Source organism: Rhineura floridana, chromosome 2 (genome assembly GCF_030035675.1).
Source record: "Rhineura floridana isolate rRhiFlo1 chromosome 2, rRhiFlo1.hap2, whole genome shotgun sequence".
NCBI classification, from domain to species: Eukaryota; Metazoa; Chordata; class Lepidosauria; order Squamata; family Rhineuridae; genus Rhineura; species Rhineura floridana.
This window is the reverse complement of record NC_084481.1, coordinates 72,473,916-72,491,514: the sequence shown is the minus strand read 5'-3', so window position 1 is coordinate 72,491,514 and position 17,599 is coordinate 72,473,916. Positions and strand designations below refer to the sequence as shown.

Here is a 17,599-nt window from a genome sequence, read left to right as displayed (position 1 = left end):
TAACCTTAAGTCTCCAGATATTGTTGGACTACAACTTCCAATATCTCTGGCCATTGGCCTTTAGCTAAGAATGATGGGGTGGGGAATGATCTCCAATGACATCTGGAGATGTACTTGCTAGTATAAAGTATGCTTGAACGTTCTCCTGTCCCAAACATAATTTCTTGCACCTATTCAATAGGACATCACTGATAAGACCATCCTGGGACCCTTCTCTGATACGCAGAGAACTTTCTTCCATTGAGAGCATTCAAACATGCAGACTTTTTGCAGTTTGAGTAGCACACCATGGACTACTGTGGTAGCAGCACATTCCATTTATGATGCAAACACAAGATTTTCCTAATGTTGAAGTCTTCTTGAGGCAGAAGAAATCTTGCACTGAAGTAACTACAAGATCTGCCAGTTCAGGTATTTGCCTCTACTGGCAGTTAAGAGGATAGGGGAAGAACTGGGGAAACTGACAGAAACCCAAGGCTCACACCCAACTTATTTCCAAGGAGAATCCTGAGTGGGGAGAGAGAAGAAGCAAGAATTGACACAACTTTAATCCTTTCTCCATTGTGCTAAAGTTGGGACATCAGAAAAAAGCATTAAGAAAAGTTCTGGAAATAATGTGCTGCTTTTTCAAAGGTACATGTTGTTATCAGGAGATTTGGAGTGCAATGTCATCAATATGCTGATCACACTTAGCTCTCTCTCCCTACCACCTGATTGCAGGGAGGGAGTGCTCATCCTAAACTGGTGCCTGGAGGCTGTGAAGGGCTGGATGTTGCCTAACAAACTGAAACTTAATCCAGACAAGATGGTGGTACTGCTGGTCAAGGGAAAAACTGCCCCAGGGATAGGGTTGCAACCTGTTCTGGATGGGGTTGCACTCCCCTTGAAAGAGCAGGTCCGCAGTTTGGGAGTCCTCCTGGATCCTGCCCTGCTGCTTGAATATCAGGTGGCTGTGGTAGCCAGGAGTGCTTTTGGCCAACTCAAACTGGTCTACTAGCTGCGTCTGTTCCTAGAGGCAGTTGACTTGGCCACAGTGACACATGCATTGGTGACATCAAGGCTTGATTACTGTAACACACTCTCTGTGGGTCTGCCTTTGAAAACGGTTCGGAAATTGCAGTTGGTTAAAAATGCAGCAGCCAGAACGTTAACTGGAGCACAGTGCAGGGAGCATATCACCCCTCTGCTTTATCGACTCCACTGGCTCCCAATTTGTTTCCGGGCCCAATTCAAAGTGCCCAATTTGTTTCCGGGCCCAATTCAAACCTTTAAAACCCTAAATGGCCTTGGACCAATATACCTGAGGGACTGCTTATGCCCATATGTACCTGCCAGGGATTTAAGATCATCTGCCTCTGGTCTCCTCTGGATGCCTGGAAAGAAAGAGGTTAGACTGACAAGCATGCAGGAGACAGCTTTTTCAGCTGTGGCCCCCAAGCTTTGGAATACTCTACCCCAAGAAGTCTGCTCTGCTCCCTCTCTGTTGGTTTTCCGGAGACTTCTGAAAACGATCTTGTTCCGGAGAGCCTTTGGGAGGGACTGAAGGTAGAGCCTGACACTGATATTATGCCTTCCATGTTAAATTTTACCTTTGTAGTCCCTTTAGTACCACTCCCTATATATGTATACGTGTGTGTGTGTGTATATATGTGTGTGTGTGTGTGTGTATTGTATTGTATGTATTTTAATTTTATTTTATGTATTTTAATTTATTTTAATGTTTTTGTGATTTTACTGTTTACAATTTTATTATGTACATGTTTGATTTTATTTTTGTAAGCCACCCTGAGTGCCCTATTATAGGGGAGAAGGGCGGGATAGAAATATTTTAAAATAAATAAAATAAATATGACTACATTCTGTGCAATGTGATGTAGGATAAAGGTTGCACGGAAAGTGACTCTTTTAAGTTTCTAAGTAGCCAGCAACTTCATATGCATCTTGAGTATAACGGAATTACCTATAGACACAAAGTTCCATCCTCTGTAGTTCATCTCCAGTATCAGTTGGCCAATCAAGTACGTTGTCTCATTGCCAGAGGCCCTGGAAAATAAAGAACACATGTTTTCCCCCTATTTTATTTGTTGAAATAATGCAAACCCTTTTTTGTGTCTGTTCGTTGACTGGAAGAAACACAACTATTGTTGTATTGGCACATCCCAAATTTTTCTGTGTGTAGTCACCTCACTCTTGGTATATGAACTTACTTTATCTAGATATTGTGTTTTGGAAAGTAGATTCTATATCTGTTAAAGACACATTTCTTGATTTATTCCCAAATATTTCCTGGACTCCTTATATCGTCACTTGGGTAATAAAATACTGATTCATAGCAATTACAAATTCACACAAAAAAATGTTGTTTCTGGGGGTGAAGAAAGTGGAGTTAGAATGTAATCATGAAAACATCTTTTGAAAAAGGGGTAATGGCTACTTTCAATTACCATATGCTTTCTTTTCTCTTACAGCATCAGAGTAGAATTGAATGGAGATGGTACGTTCACTAAAGAAGCAGAGTGAATAGCTCCGGAATTGTGATTGTTACTTGCCTGGGCTATGAACTGAGGTCTTGGTTTGGACTGCAAGACCCTTCTAGTGACTCCAGAGCTGGTGAGACAGCCATGGCATTTTTTACTCCATGGAAGTTGTCCTCTCAGAAACTTGGCTTCTTTCTGGTGACTTTTGGCTTCATTTGGGGAATGATGCTCCTGCATTTTACTATCCAGCAGAAGACTCAGCATGAAAGCAGTTCAGTGCTTCGTGAACAAATACTGGACCTCAGCAAAAGATACATAAAAGCACTAGCAGAAGAGAATAGGAATGTGGTGGATGGGCCATACGTTGGGACCATGACTGCATATGGTGAGTAGGCTTCCTAATAGCGGCTCGCTGTTGTAATCAGAATTACCTGTAATTCTTTGTGGTTTTGTAGACACAAAGTTGCATCCTCTGTAGTTCATCTCCAGTATCAGTAGACCAATCAAGCACGTTGTCCCATTGTCAGAGGCCCTGGAGAATAAAGGACTCATGGTTGTTTCCTATTTTATCCTTATAAAAGTCATATGACATATGTTAGGCTGAGAGTTGGCCCAAAGTTATCCAGTGAACATCTTATGATCGTGTCAGGATTTGAACCTATGTCACCCCAGTTATCCAGCACTCTTGACTATTAAGGATATCTGGGCATGTGGCATGGAAGGGAATGAGATGATGGCAGGAAAGAAGGTAAAGTGGTGTTCAGTTTTGGAGAACTACAGGGAGAGTGAACATTAGGGTTTGTTTGTTTGTTTGTTTGTTTAATATATATTCTACCCTTCCTCCCAGGAGGAGCCCAGGACGGCAGATAAAAACACTAAAAACACTTAAAAACAAAAGACTTTAAAGCATTTAAAAATCCTTAAAAACATATTAAAACAAAACATCTTTATAAAACAACTTTAACAGCATCTTAAAAAGCAATTTCAGCACAGGTGCAGACTGGGATAAGGTATCTACTTAAAAGCCTTGTTGAAAAAGGAAGGTCTTCAATAGGTGCCAAAAAGATAACGGAGATGGCGCCTATTTAATATTTAAGTGGAGGGAATTCCAAAATGTTGGTGCCACAACACTAAAGGTCCACTTCCTATATTGTGCAGAACGGACCTCCTGATAAGGTGGTATCTGCAAGAGGCCCTTCTCACCTGCAGTGTGCAGTGATCAACTGGGTATATAAGGGATAAGACGATCTTTCAAGTATCCTGGTCCCAAGCTGTATAGGGCTTTGTACACTAAAACCAGAACCTTGAAGTGTGCCTGGTAGCTTAATGGGTAGCCAGTGCAATTCTTTCAGCAGCGGGGTAACATGTTGGCAATACCCTGCCCTAGTGAGCAGTCTCGCTGCTGCATTTTGCACCACCTGCAGCTTCCAGACCAATCTCAAGGGCAGCCCCACATTACAGTAGTCCAGTCTAGAGAGTACCAGTGCATGGACAAGAGTGGTCAGGCTATCCTGGTCCAGAAATGGCCACAGCTGTATTACCAGCCAAAGATGGTAAAAGGTACTCCTAGCTACTGAGATCACCTGGGCCTCTAGCAACAAAGATGGATCCAGGAGCACCCCCAGACTACGAACCTGCTCTTTCAGAGGGAGTAAGATCCCATCCAAAGCAGGCAACTGACCAATTATCCAAACTCAGGAACAAGCACCTCCATCTTGCTAGGATTCAGACAATTTATTGGCCCTTATCGAGCCCACCACCGAGTCCAGGAACTGGCCCACGGCTTGTAAGGCCTCTTACACTTCAGATGTTACAAAGAAATAGAGCGTACTGCTGACACCTCACCCCAAATCTCCTAATGACTGCTCCCAAGGGCTGCATATAGATGTTAAACAGCACTGGGGAGAAGATGGTACCCTGTGGCACTCCACAGTACAAGTGCCGGGGGCCGAAAGACAGTTGTCCAATGCTGTTCTCTGAAAATGACCCTGGAGATAACAATTGGAACCACTATAAAACAGTGCCTCTGATACTCATCTCACCAAGTTGGCTCAGAAGGATGCCATGGTCAATGGTATCAAAAGCTGCTGAGAGATCAAGTAAGAATAACAGGTTCACACTCCGCCTGTCCTTCTCCCGATAAATGTTATCCATCAGGGCGACCAAGTCCAATACAGTTCCATAACCAGGACTGAATCCAGATTGGAATGGGCCAAGATAATCTGTTTCATCCAAGAGTATTTGCAGTTGCTGCCCCACAACCCTCTTGATCACCTTTCCTAAAGAGGGAGCATTTGGACTGGTAGGTAGTTGTCGCAGACCAATGGGTCCAGGGTGGCCTTTTTCAGGAGCAGTCAGATCGCTGCCTCTTTCAGGGTGGATGGGACCACTCCCTCCCGCAAGGACACGTTGGCCACACCCTGGATCCACTCGGTCATTCCCCCTTGGCAAGCTTTAATAAGCCAAGAAGGGCAAGGGTTGAGAGGACCCGTTGGTGGCCACATCATCGCAAGCACCTTGTCTACGTCATCAGGCCACATCAACTGAAACTGATCTCAAGAAGTTGTGGCAGACGTTGAACTGGACACCTCACTGGGGACTAAAGTAAACGTGGATGGGGCATCAAGATTGCTACGGAGGCGAACTACTTTTCCCTCAAAGTGCCATGCAAACAATTCACAGTGGGCTTCCAAAGAGCCTAAACTCCTTCTACCTGTCTTTACATAAATACTGAAGTTATGAAGTTTCATCATTCACTTCAGTATGAAACATAGACTTCAATCTTGATGACATCTGGGAGATTTATTATTATTATTATTATTATTGCAGAATTGTTGTTGTTATATGCCTTCAAGTTGATTCCAACTTATGTCAACCCTATGAATCCTTTTTTCTTCTTCTTCTTCTTGCAGAATTGTTGTTGTTATATGCCTTCAAGTTGATTCTAACTTACGTCAACCCTATGAATCTTTTTTTTTTGGCTGTAGTCATAGGGTTTTCATGGTAAGAGGTATTCAGAGGAGGTTTACCATTGCCTTCTTCTTTTTTTTTTTTTATATAGTTTTTATTCAAATTTTTCCAAAAAACAAACAAAACAAAGTAAGAAAAAACATAACAATACTACAACAAAAAATAAAAATAAAATGGTTGACTTCCGATTTGTCACAGATCAGCTACAAGTATATAATATACATCAAACCTGTCCCTTAATATGTACATACAGAATCCCTTTTCTCCATAAGCTGTCTTAATTAATCATCAAATCCCAGTATCATCATTTTATTTTGATCTTTCGACAAAAAGTCCAAGAGAGGCTTCCAATCCTTAAGGAATGTATCTGTCGATTTTTCTCTAAGTAAACACGTCAATTTATCCATTTCTACTAAGTCCATTAATTTCAGTAGCCATTCTTCCATTGTTGGTATTGATTCCATTTTCCACTTTTGTGCATATAATAATCTTGCTGCCGTAATCATATATAATAATATTCTTCCATATTTCTTTTCTATTTGTTTATCCATAAAACCCAGTAAAAAAAATTCTGGTTTTGACTGAATATTTATCTTTAAAATTTTTTGCATCTTCCTACCTATCTGTGCCCAGAATAATTTCGCCTTTTTACATGACCACCACATATGATAAAAAGATCCTTCTTGTTGTTTACATTTCCAACAAACATTAGAGACATTACTATACATTTTTGACAGCTTTTCTGGAGTCATGTACCAACGGTACATCATTTTATAAAAATTTTCTTTAAGATTATAACATAATGTAAATTTCAAGCCTTTTTTCCACATATTTTCCCATTGATCCATTTGTATGTTATGACCAAAATTTTTTGCCCACTTTACCATGCACTCTTTTACTTGTTCTTCCTCCATATCCATTTTCAATAAAAGTTTATACATTTTTGCAATTATGTTTTCATCATTTGTATACAAACCTATTTCAAAATCAGATTTACTTATTTCAAACCCATACATTTTCTTGTCCATTTTATATCTTTCTAACAATTGTAAATAGGCAAACCAATGAAAACTATATCCTTCCTTTATCAATTGTTCTCTCTCTTTCATTGTGTATTCTCCATGTACATTTTCTAATAGTTCTTGATAAGTTAACCATTTCTCTTTTCCAGACATTTCTCTTCTATAAAACGCTTCTTGACTTGAGACACATAATGGTATTTTCGAATAAAACCTTGGTTTGTATCTATTCCATATTTTCAACAGAGAACGTCTTATAAAATGATTGTTAAAGTCTACGTTTACTTTTACTTTGTCATACCATAGATATCCATGCCATCCCCACTTCAGATTGTGGCCCTCCAAATCCAATAGTCTTTTATTCCTCAATAAGATCCATTCCTTTATCCAGACTAAACAGCAGGCAGCAAAATAAAGTCTCAAATTTGGTAATCCCAGTCCTCCTCTTTCTTTAGCGTCTTGAAGTAATTTAAATTTAACTCTTGGTTTTTTTCCTTGCCATACAAATTTAGAAATATCTTTTTGCCATTGTTTAAAAGGTAAATCAGAGGATATTACAGGTATTGTTTGAAACAAAAACATCATTCTCGGTAATACATTCATTTTTATCACAGATATTCTACCCATTAATGACAGTTGTAGTTTATCCCATCTTAGCAAGTCTTTCTTAATCTCTGTCCATAATTTTTCGTAATTATTATGAAACAGCTTTGAGTTTTTATTTGTCATGATGATGCCTAGATATTTCAACTTTTTTTCTATTGTAAAATCTGTCTTGTCCATTAACTCTTTCTGTTCCCTTAAAGTTAAATTTTTCACCAACATCTTTGTTTTTTGATTGTTGATCTTAAATCCTGCTAACGGTCCAAATTCTTTTAATTTGTCCATCAATATATGAATTCCTTCCAAAGGGTTTTCTAGTACAATTATCAAATCATCAGCAAATGCTCTCAATTTATATTCTTCTTTTTTTATTTTTAATCCCGAAATCCTTTTATCTTGCCTTATATCTCTAAGCAGCACTTCTAAAACCAGAATAAATAAAAGGGGAGATAATGGACATCCCTGTCTTGTACCCTTTTGTATTTCACATGAATCCGTTAAGTCTCCATTAACAATTATCTGGGCCTTCTGTGATGTATAAATCGATCTGATGCATTTTATAAAGTTGTCTCCAAAATCCATTTGCTCCAAAACCTGGAACATAAATTTCCAATTCAAATTATCAAATGCTTTTTCAGCATCTAAAAAAATCAAAGCTGCTTGTTTATCATTTCGTTGTTCTAAATATTCCAACACATTCAAAACATTCCTGACGTTGTCACGTAATTGTCTTTTAGGTAAAAACCCTGATTGATCTTCCTGAATAAATTGTTGCAATATTATTTTCAATCTTTCAGCCAAAATCATTGTAAAAATTTTATAGTCATTATTCAGTAGAGATATTGGCCGATAATTTTTTGTTTTAGTTAAATCTTGGTCCTCTTTAGGTATTAATGTTATATTAGCATTTTTCCAACTATCCGGTATCTTTCCCTCTTGCAAAATAGAATTCATTGTAGACTGTAAGGGTAGCAAGAGTTCTTCCTCCAAACATTTATAATACATTGCAGATAGCCCATCTGGTCCTGGCGCCTTTCCTAATTTAATTTTATTTATAGCTTCAGATATCTCTCTTGACGTAATAGGGCCATTAATAACTTGTCTCTGAAAATCTGTAATTTTCGGCAAATTCTGTTTAGATAAATACTCTTCTATTTTTTCAGATGGAATTTCTTGACACTTATACAATGTTGAGTAATATTGATGAAAAATCTTTTTAATTTTTACATTATCTGTCAGCGTCTCATCTCCTTCTTGTATCTTTAAAATAATATTTTTTTGACGTTCTTTTCTTAATTTATATGCTAACCATTTCCCAGGTTTATTTGCAAATTCAAAAGTCCTTTGTTTAGCAAAATTTAATTTCCTTTCAATTTCTCTAACTGTCAACATTGATACTTGCTTCTGTAACATTTTAATTTGATTTACAATAGAAACTTTAGCTGGATTCTTTTTCAATTCTTCCTCTTTTTGTTTTATTTCTTCCAAAATTAATTGCATTTTCTGTTGTTTCTTTTTTTTTAATTCAGAATTACATTTAATAAAGTATCCCCTCATAAATGCCTTACTAGTATCCCAAACAATATTTTCACTTGTTCCTTTATATAAATTATATTCAAAGAACTCCTTTAATTTCTTCTTACATTCTTGTACTACTTTATCATTCTGTAATAAAGATTCATTTAGTCTCCATCTAAATCCAAGATTTTTTTTTTTTAAAGTTAATATCACAGGATTGTGGTCCGAAAAAGTTTTTGGTAATATATCCATTTTAAAAATATCCTTCGCTAAAATTTTTGACATCCAAATCATATCAATCCTCGAAAATGTTTTATGTCTTTCTGAAAAATAAGTAAATTCCTTTGCATTATCATTTATATATCTCCAGGTATCCACCAATTCTAAATGTTCCATGAGTTCAAAACAAATCTTCGGTAATTTACCTTGTGTCTCTTTGATATTTTTTTCAGAAAGCCTATCAATTTTTGGTGAGATTACCCCATTCCAGTCACCCATGACACACCAATGCTCATATGAAAACTCTGACAATTTTTCCATAAGTCCTGTATAAAACCTTGTTTTATCTTCATTGGGGGCATAAATACCCACTATCAAAATGTTTGTACCTTGTAAAGTAATTTCAACCCCCACAAATCTACCACTATCGTCCAATAATACCAATTTAGGAAGCAATTGTGGGTTAATATAGAGAACAACTCCATTTTTTTTTTTTGGTCCAGCTGAAATAAATTCTTCACCCAAATTTTTACAAATCAAATATTTGGAATCTTTCTTCTGAATATGAGTTTCTTGTAAACAAATTATATCCAATTTTAATTTTTTCAAATAATGAAACACTTTCTCTTCTGCGCCGTGTTGGCTCCATTTATATTCCAAGTTAGGTATTTGTAATCCATCATTAAGCGTGTATTTTAAAATTTGCCTGATGCTCCTTTTGATCCATCATCTTCCTTCCCCTCCTCTGCATATCCTTGTTGACTTTGTTTCCCAGGAACTATATCCATATCTTTGAGTTTATCTTCTTCCATATCTTTTGAAGCTTTTCTCAAGAAGTCCCTTGCTTTTTGAACAGTATTCAGTCTGTATTTCTGTTGTCTGAATGTAAAAATCACTCCTTCTGGAACGTCCCACCTAAATTGAATTTTGCATTGCTTAAGTTTTTCTGTAAGGAAAGCATATTCTTTTCTCTTACGTAAAAGTCTAATAGGAATTTCCTTCATCACCAGTATTTCCTTACCATCAATTTTAAAGGTATATTTAAAGTGTTGCTGTAAAACCATATCTCTGGTCGTCTTCTTTACGAAATGAACAAGCACAGCTCTTGGAATTTTTTTCATTGTTGCATATCTGGAGTTAATTCTATAAACTTTGTCTATTTCAAATTCCATCCTATCTTCATTCAAGTCCAGAAATTTTACTAAAGCATTAACAATTTTATCTCTAATGTCTTCACCTGTTTCCTCAGGGATTGCACGGAATCTCAAACAATGCTCTTTATTTCTCATTTCAGTCACAGCTAAATAGTCCAAATTTTTTTCTAGTTCCAGATTTAGTATATCTGTTCTATTCTCCAAGGTTTGTACCTTTTCTTTAGTATTTTTTGCATCTTCCTTTATTTGCCCAATTGTCCCTTTAATCTCATCCACTTGTGTTTTAATATAGTCTTTTATATCTGTCAATTCAGTTTTCATTTCCTGTTTCATTTCCTGTTTTATAGCATTAATCCCTTCCATTATTTTTTGAAACATTTCTGGGGGTATATCCTCTTCCTGTGTATCAATAGAACCTCTTCGCCCCTGGGCCTTGGTTGTTTTTTTAGTTGTCATTTTCAAAAAGAGGCCTTTAATTTCTAATATTAATCACTGTTTCAGAACCTAAGACCATTGCCTTCTTCTGAGGCTAGTCCTCTCCAGCTGGCTAGGGCCTGCTCAGCTTGCCCAGCTGCACAAGCCAGCAAAAGGATCAGCGGAAGAAAATAATGCAGTGGGGGTCTATGGGGAACACTAGCTGCCTGGTAGTTCCCTTGCGGCTCCCATGTGCATCTCCTAATGGAGCCTGCTTTCAGCCCAGCTGGCAGCTCGGCAAGTGGATGCTGCGGAGCTTCCTGCTGGCTCCTCCTCCGACACCCCCCCCCCCGCTGGCTCCCCCTCATTTGGATTGCTCTATTAGCAGGTATTGAAGTTTAATAAAAAAATTGGCTTTAATAATAACAAAACATTTTATGCATGGTTTTTATTCACATGTAGCTGGGTATGCACAATGCCTATTGGAAAATGATATTTCCGGTGACACAAGAGTGTTGTGATAATGATTACTTCTTGAACTAAAGAATTTTGTCTTGAGGTTTTGTGAAAAATGCAGTACCAATGAGGCTTCATGTAGTAGTAAAGTTATCAGTTAGTTTCAAAAACTGCATTTGACCATCCAAAACAGAATGGCTTTTAAAAGCATGAGATTTAATATACTGCATCTTGTTAATATATAATTTAACTGCCTTCTTAAAAGTGCCTTCAAAATGTCATTATTGAGCGAACTTTGGGGTCAGAGGGTATAAAGCATATCAGGTGGGTTTTCTTTACCATATAGAATTTTAAAATTAGCTTGGCCAGATTTAAAAATATTGATGTATGTATAGTTAAATAATAATATATTGTAACTGTTTAAAAATTATGATTCTTGGATTTCAAAATTGTGCATTGTCTACTGTACTTTTCCAAATGTACTCATAGACTTCTTATAAACATCTAGCCATGTGGTTAACAGCTATAAGAGTAGAATGCCGGTCTAGATGTGCTTTAGATCTAATCCAGCAGGGCTGTTCTTATTATACAGCCACGAGAGTGGCTATATACTATAGCCAGCGTGGATTTTTCACATTCCGCAATGTTAAATTGAAAATTCCTCCCATGCCATTCTGATGCTTCCCATAAGCTCATTTCAAAACAAAACCTTACAAAACGTATAGTCCTGAAATCAGAAACGCTTGCTTAACAACCCTGTAAATTTTCATGGCGATACACAAAACAGTAGGAGAGAATAGAGAGTTCAAAGTCTAAAGGGAGAGAAAAAACCCAGAGCCCTTTTGGACTTTTTTCTGTCAGAGTTCTCATAATCTGTTGAAATTCATTAAAAACCAGCCATGTTCACAGAGTACCTGTAATCCTGTTACTTACCTTGCCCCATACTCTGACCTTCATCTTCTGCAGTTTAAAAATTAAAAAAATGCCTGGCTGATTTTTAATTAATTTAAGAAATTTTGGCTGGATGATAATACGGGGCATGCCCAGTAAGAACCAACTGTCAGTGTTCTAAAAGCCAGACTCACAGCTGGTGGGCTTGGCTAATCAGGGGGCCACACCCACACCAGACTTTGATTTCACTTGAGACAGCCATGGCTTCCCTCAGAGAATCCTGGGAAGTGTAGTTTGTGAAGGCTGCTGACAGGAGACTTCTGTTCCACTGAGAGAGCTCCAGTGGCCAGACTGGTTTAACAGTCAGCCACTCTGATTGAAGGTCTGTGAGGAGAACAGGGCATCTCCTAGCAACTCTCAGCACCCTTCACTAATTACACTTCCCAGGATTCTTTGGGAGAAGCCATGACTGTCCAAAGTGAAATATAGATCTAGTGTGGATATGGCCAGGGACAGCTTTGGTTTAAATTTGTGGTGGGAGGCTACATGTGCCTGCTATAGAGTAAATTCCATTGAGTTCAGTGGGGCTTACTCCCAGGTAAGTGGAGGTTCTGTGTGCTAGCAATGAGCTTGAAGGGAAGGAAGGCCCTGGCACCTGACTAGTTATAAGGCAGCTTCTTATGTTGTTTAAATTGAAGGTACGTCTTGTTCTAGATCTCCAGCAATGGAAAAAAATAGAATTGCCGTTATCTCCATAACTTCCCACTGTCTAGGGCCCTAGCTATTTTTGTGATGATAAATAAGATCAAATTGCTAAGTCAGACATGTTCCACATCCTCTCTCTCACAGCCCCTCCCACTTCCCTATTTCAATGACTGAAAAAGCCAACAACGATAGCTATAGGAAATTGGGCTTTGTAACCACACTATACACGGCAGGAGCTCCCCAACCTCTTTAAATGTCATGTCAGGCGGTTGTCCCTAGCAACAAAGAAGCATCATCCACTTTGTGGCTGAAATGTGGTATTTCAGTCTTTCTATTTTTTACAGGGAAAATTTTCAAAGTTAAGAAGTAGCATATTAATAGCTGGCAATGACCACAGTGAGCTCAGCCTTTCCACTGGCTGAAAACCAAATACTAGCCTTCAGTTTTGCCAGGGAGATTCTTCTCAAAATGTTCCAGTTCTTCAGTTCCAAAGCCTTTTTCTCTCATAGCAAACTGAACGAATAGCCAATATATGTTAAAATGGCAGGCCAGCAGCTGAAGGGCACTTTACACGAGAGGAAAGAGAGGTTTTTCAGTATGTCGGCCATATCTTACTTTTGACCAGAGATAACCAACATGGTGCCCTCCAGGCATTGTTAAAAACCTTAATGTCTGGGACCCAAGGATTTGCCATGGAATGTCACCATATGTGTGCCCATGCACACGTATGCCAAGATCCTGAAGTTAGCATTGCCTGGGATACTTATATCAGATTGGGATAGTCGCATAAGAAGGCCCATTTAGTATAGCACTCTGTTCTCCCAATGGTCAACCAGATGTCTGTGGATAGCCTCAAGAAACATAGTCATAAAACAGGGCTAGCCATGCTTTCTTCTTGTGATTTATTTAAAGTTAGTAAAAACCTATGTTTTCCTAGACCTTGACAATGCCAGGTTTTATATGGGTGGTGTTTTGTAAAGTTGTGGCTTTATTTTTGTATGGGTTTTTTGTTTAATTATGATGTTCTAAGGATGTACTGTAATCCTTAGCAGTATCTTATGAATTGCCCTGGGATTCCCTATTGGACCAAAAGGCACAATCCAGTAAAATTAACTGATTAACTATATTTCAGGGCCACACAGGGTCACCACAAGTCAGGTTTGGGTAAATGCTGGGACCCTGGAAGGATTCACTACTGCTGACACTGGGTGCCTGGAGCCCCTTTTATTCATGTATTTACTTTTAGGAGTATTGAACTCATTAGTACAGAAACATAGGAAGCTGCCTTATCAGACCATTGGACCGTCTATCACAGCATTGTCAACACTGACTACAAGTGGCTCTCTCTCTGGGATTTCAGGCAGGATCCTCCTCTAGCTCTACCTGGAGATAAAAAGAACTAAATTTGGGACCTTTTGCATGTAAAACATGTGCTCTACCACTGAACTATGACCCATCCTAAAAGGAATTTTCATTTTCCAATAGAAAGAACAATATATACACTGCTGACATTACATTGCAGGGAGGTTTAAATGGCCACTCTGCTGGTGAGTCCTGCCACACAGGCCCTGGGAGAGTAGGAAGGTGGTGTCACCACAAGTATGGTGCAAGGCAGAAGGTAGAGCACAATGTCTAAATGTGCCTTTTCCTCTGATGCCATTGTCCTCCACCTTCTGCCTTGCTCCACATTAATGGCGACACCACCTATTGCGGCCGAAGGTTGAAATAAACACACAGACACCAAGGCTGGGTTGAACTAAGGGCCACTTTATTAAACTTTAAACTTAAAATAACCAGCAGAGGTAAAACCTAGGTGTGGGAGCTAGGTTATAATTGATGTATCTAATTACAGCTGTTGGGCACCCACCCTTGCCTGGGCAAGGGCGAGCCATTCTGCTTGCCCCTACCCCTGCCTCATCTCATCACCCCCCGGGCTGTACAACTCCGGGTGGATGAGGTAACTTCACCACCCCCCGGGCCGTACAACTCCAGGTGGATGAGGTAAGTTGCCCCCAAAGGCAGCCCATATCCTGCCTCCAAGCCGTACAGCTCTGAAGGGCAGACCTCTGGATCCGCCAATCACCCCCAAAGGTGCCTAAGGGTGTCACCTAGCTGTCCCTTCTAGCTTCCCTTCCTGCACCTTCCTGCCACAAAAGGGTGTCAAATCTCTATTTAGACATTCTTTACCCCATTGCCAAGGACCAAACCTCGCAGAAACCTCTGCAGGTCTGCCAAAAAAATGTTACCTGCATCAGTCTGGTGAATGCCATCATGCCTATAAAGTTCAACCCTGTCCTGACTTATGTCTGGATGCTGTATAACTAAATCCCCTTATCCAAGGAGAGTAAACCCAGTCTGTCGGTTGACCTTCTTGCCCGTCCTATCAATACCCCTTGGGTTCCCACAGTAGCGCCACACCCTGTGTGGTAGGATGTCAGACCACACCAACAGAACTTGAGGCCAACTCTGCTTGACGGCACGGAAGTCGTGGCATGCCTGCAACATCAGGGCTTGCCCTTCAACAAACCAAGGTCATTGCCACCCAGATGAATGACTGGGACATATGGAACAGCTCGCACCAAACTTTGCTGGAACAACAGGGGTTGTTCTATCCTAGCACATCCCTCGGTGGCCAAGCCATTGCACCGTGGTCCACTGACTGAGCCCGAGCTGTGAACCAACAGTTGACTTTGCCACCCTATGGCTGGCCCAGAAAACCATGCCTTGGCCACAGAGTAAGATGCGCTCACGCTCTGTTCCCATCCAGCAACCTGCCAACACAAAAAGAAAAATTAAAACAAGTCAAACATTCGGATCCCGCGGCTTACTCCATGATTGAACGAACAACTTGTAAACCTTAGAATGTCATCTACCAATAACCTGGAGCTGGTCTCGTGGAAGGCCAATGCAGGCTGCAGTTGAAGCCTCCCCAATCCAAAAGGAATGGGTACCAAATCCAGCAGTGTCCATCCCTAGGCCCCGAAGGGCAGATTTTGTAAGGGCCCAAAATTGAAACTTTGTCAGAGGGGAACCCCCTTTGTGTATAAACAGATAACCAGGCCCAGATCCCCAAATCAAATTAAACATTCCAATGCCCTAACAGGGCAAATATCCTCATGCGATGCAGGTGACAAGACCACTGTCTGGCCCTTATGCCACTGGTCGGTCTTAGACCACTGCAGCCTAACGTTAGCTTGCCCATCAACCAAACTAACATCCGAAATCAACAAAGCATGGAAGGAGCCATCCGTCTTTGATCTGGCCACTACTTCTCCTATCCTAAATGCCCCCCAAAACAATGTGAAGGCAGCTGCGTGAAATAAACATGCCTCAGAGGGGGAAGAACATAAGGTTTTCCCTTGCTCCAACAACCCCAGGAGCAGTTGTGGTGAAAAAGGCCGTCTAGCATCGGGAGAGGGGGGTGCTCCCTGGCCCAACCATCCAACATACACTGCACTTGGAAATCCTCGGTGGAATCCATGACACCCCGGACTTTTGCAAGAAATGCAAGACCAGCTAATTTACCCCTTAGGGTTCCGACTGAAAGGCCCCATTGTATACCTTCCACCAAGGATTCCAGTAAGTGATCAGCTGGAATAGGCCACGACTGAAGATAGCCCCTGATGGCCCTAAAGTCATGAAGCTCCCTACTTGCTAGCAATAAACCTATTGCCCCTTCCAACTCTGCTGTCCAATCTCCCAAATGAGGGTGGGACAACATCCTGCTGACCCTTGGTGAATGGTGCCAGTTGGAGCAATCTCTCCATCTGGTTCCGTGACAGAGCATCAGCAATGCTATTATCAATGCCCGGGACATGCCGTCCCTGAAAGAGAATATTAAAGTGGAGACATGGAGGGACGAACACTCCAACCAAACACATGGCATTGGTATTTCTGGATGTAAGGGAGTTAATCACCTGAACAGTGGCCATGTTATCTCACAAAAAATGGACAGTAGAATTCTGTAGCCTAGTTGCCCATAAGTGCACTGCCACTACAATAGGGAAAAATTTGAGGAAGGTTAAGTGTCTAGTTAATCCCACCTGAACCCAACCTTCAGGCCAGCCACCCTTATACCAAGAAGTGCCAAAAATCACCCCAAGCCAAAAGACCCAGCTGCATCTGAATGGACCTGCAGCTCCGCCTCCAGGAGGCGTTCTTCTCACCATAAGGACACTCTGTTAAGTCCTTGCAAAAAGGATGTCCACACGGCTAGATCAGCATACAGGGCAGCCGTCACTCGAACCCTATGATGAGGTCTAGACAGCCCTGCCATGACTTCATACACCCGTCGCAGGGAATGCCCGCCCGGTGCAATGACCCTGCAGGCAAAGTTCAAATGCCTGGACAGCTCCTGAAGGGTGGCAAGGGACACTTTCTTTGCCCTGGTCACACTGCAAATCCTCTCTCGCAATGTATCGAGCTTAGCCCTGGGAAGCCGGCAACACTGAGCGCCTCAGTCTTTTCAGTGGTCAACGGGACACTCAGCTCCTCAGCAAGCTTGTAAAATTGGGACATAAGGTAATGGCACTCACCAGAATCCTTACCGCCGGCAAATAAAAAATCATCCAAATAATGAACCACAAAGTCTAACCTGCTTCGCTTCCTGAGGGCCCATTCCAGAAAGGAACTGAAACTCTCAAAACCTGAGCAAGAAATTGAGCAGCCCATTGGCAATGTGCGGCCAACATAAAATTGACCTGCGAAGGAAAAGCCTAGCAACTCAAAATCCTCTGGATGGACTGGCAGGAGCTGAAAGGCAGACTTAATGTCGCATTTTCCTATAAGGGCCCCTAAGCCGCACAAGTGCATCATGTGCACTGCAGAGTCAAAGGAGGTGTAGTGAACTGTGCACAACTCCCCTTAAGGGCGGCACAAGCTTAAATTAGCTCCGTCACCCCGCATCCCTCATGCCTATGCACAGCATGTAAGTGCCAGCTCGGGCATGCTAGCCGCCCTCATCTGGTGGCTGGGACTTTAATCCCGGGCCGCAAATATGCCCCGCTGCCTCAGGCTTTGCCGGAGCCGTGGAGCAGGACATCTTTGTACTTTTCTGCTTCTGGCCCATTGGTAACAGTCCTTTCAAGTTCATGAAAAACAGATTCAAAATCTTCAACAATCCAGCTTCGTAATCCATGGTTTGAAGTTGGTTTTGCAGTTGACTAGAGTTTAT

At 40.7% G+C, this 17,599-nt stretch overlaps 1 protein-coding gene across 7 annotated transcripts in view; it reads left to right on the top strand.

Annotated features, from left to right (window-relative positions):
• The window catches only part of MGAT5 (alpha-1,6-mannosylglycoprotein 6-beta-N-acetylglucosaminyltransferase), a 220,187-nt gene that overhangs the window by 90,713 nt on the left and 111,875 nt on the right, over positions 1 to 17,599 (top strand). For 5 of the 7 annotated variants that reach the window (XM_061608943.1, XM_061608941.1, XM_061608945.1 and 2 more), the window contains one exon: positions 2,469 to 2,862. In XM_061608943.1, coding sequence (XP_061464927.1) covers positions 2,622 to 2,862 — 241 coding nt within the window. In that variant the 5' untranslated portion in view covers positions 2,469 to 2,621. Of the gene's footprint in view, positions 1 to 540; positions 634 to 2,468; positions 2,863 to 17,599 lie in introns of those variants that run through there. The other 2 variants (XM_061608946.1, XM_061608944.1) reach the window with 2 other exon arrangements.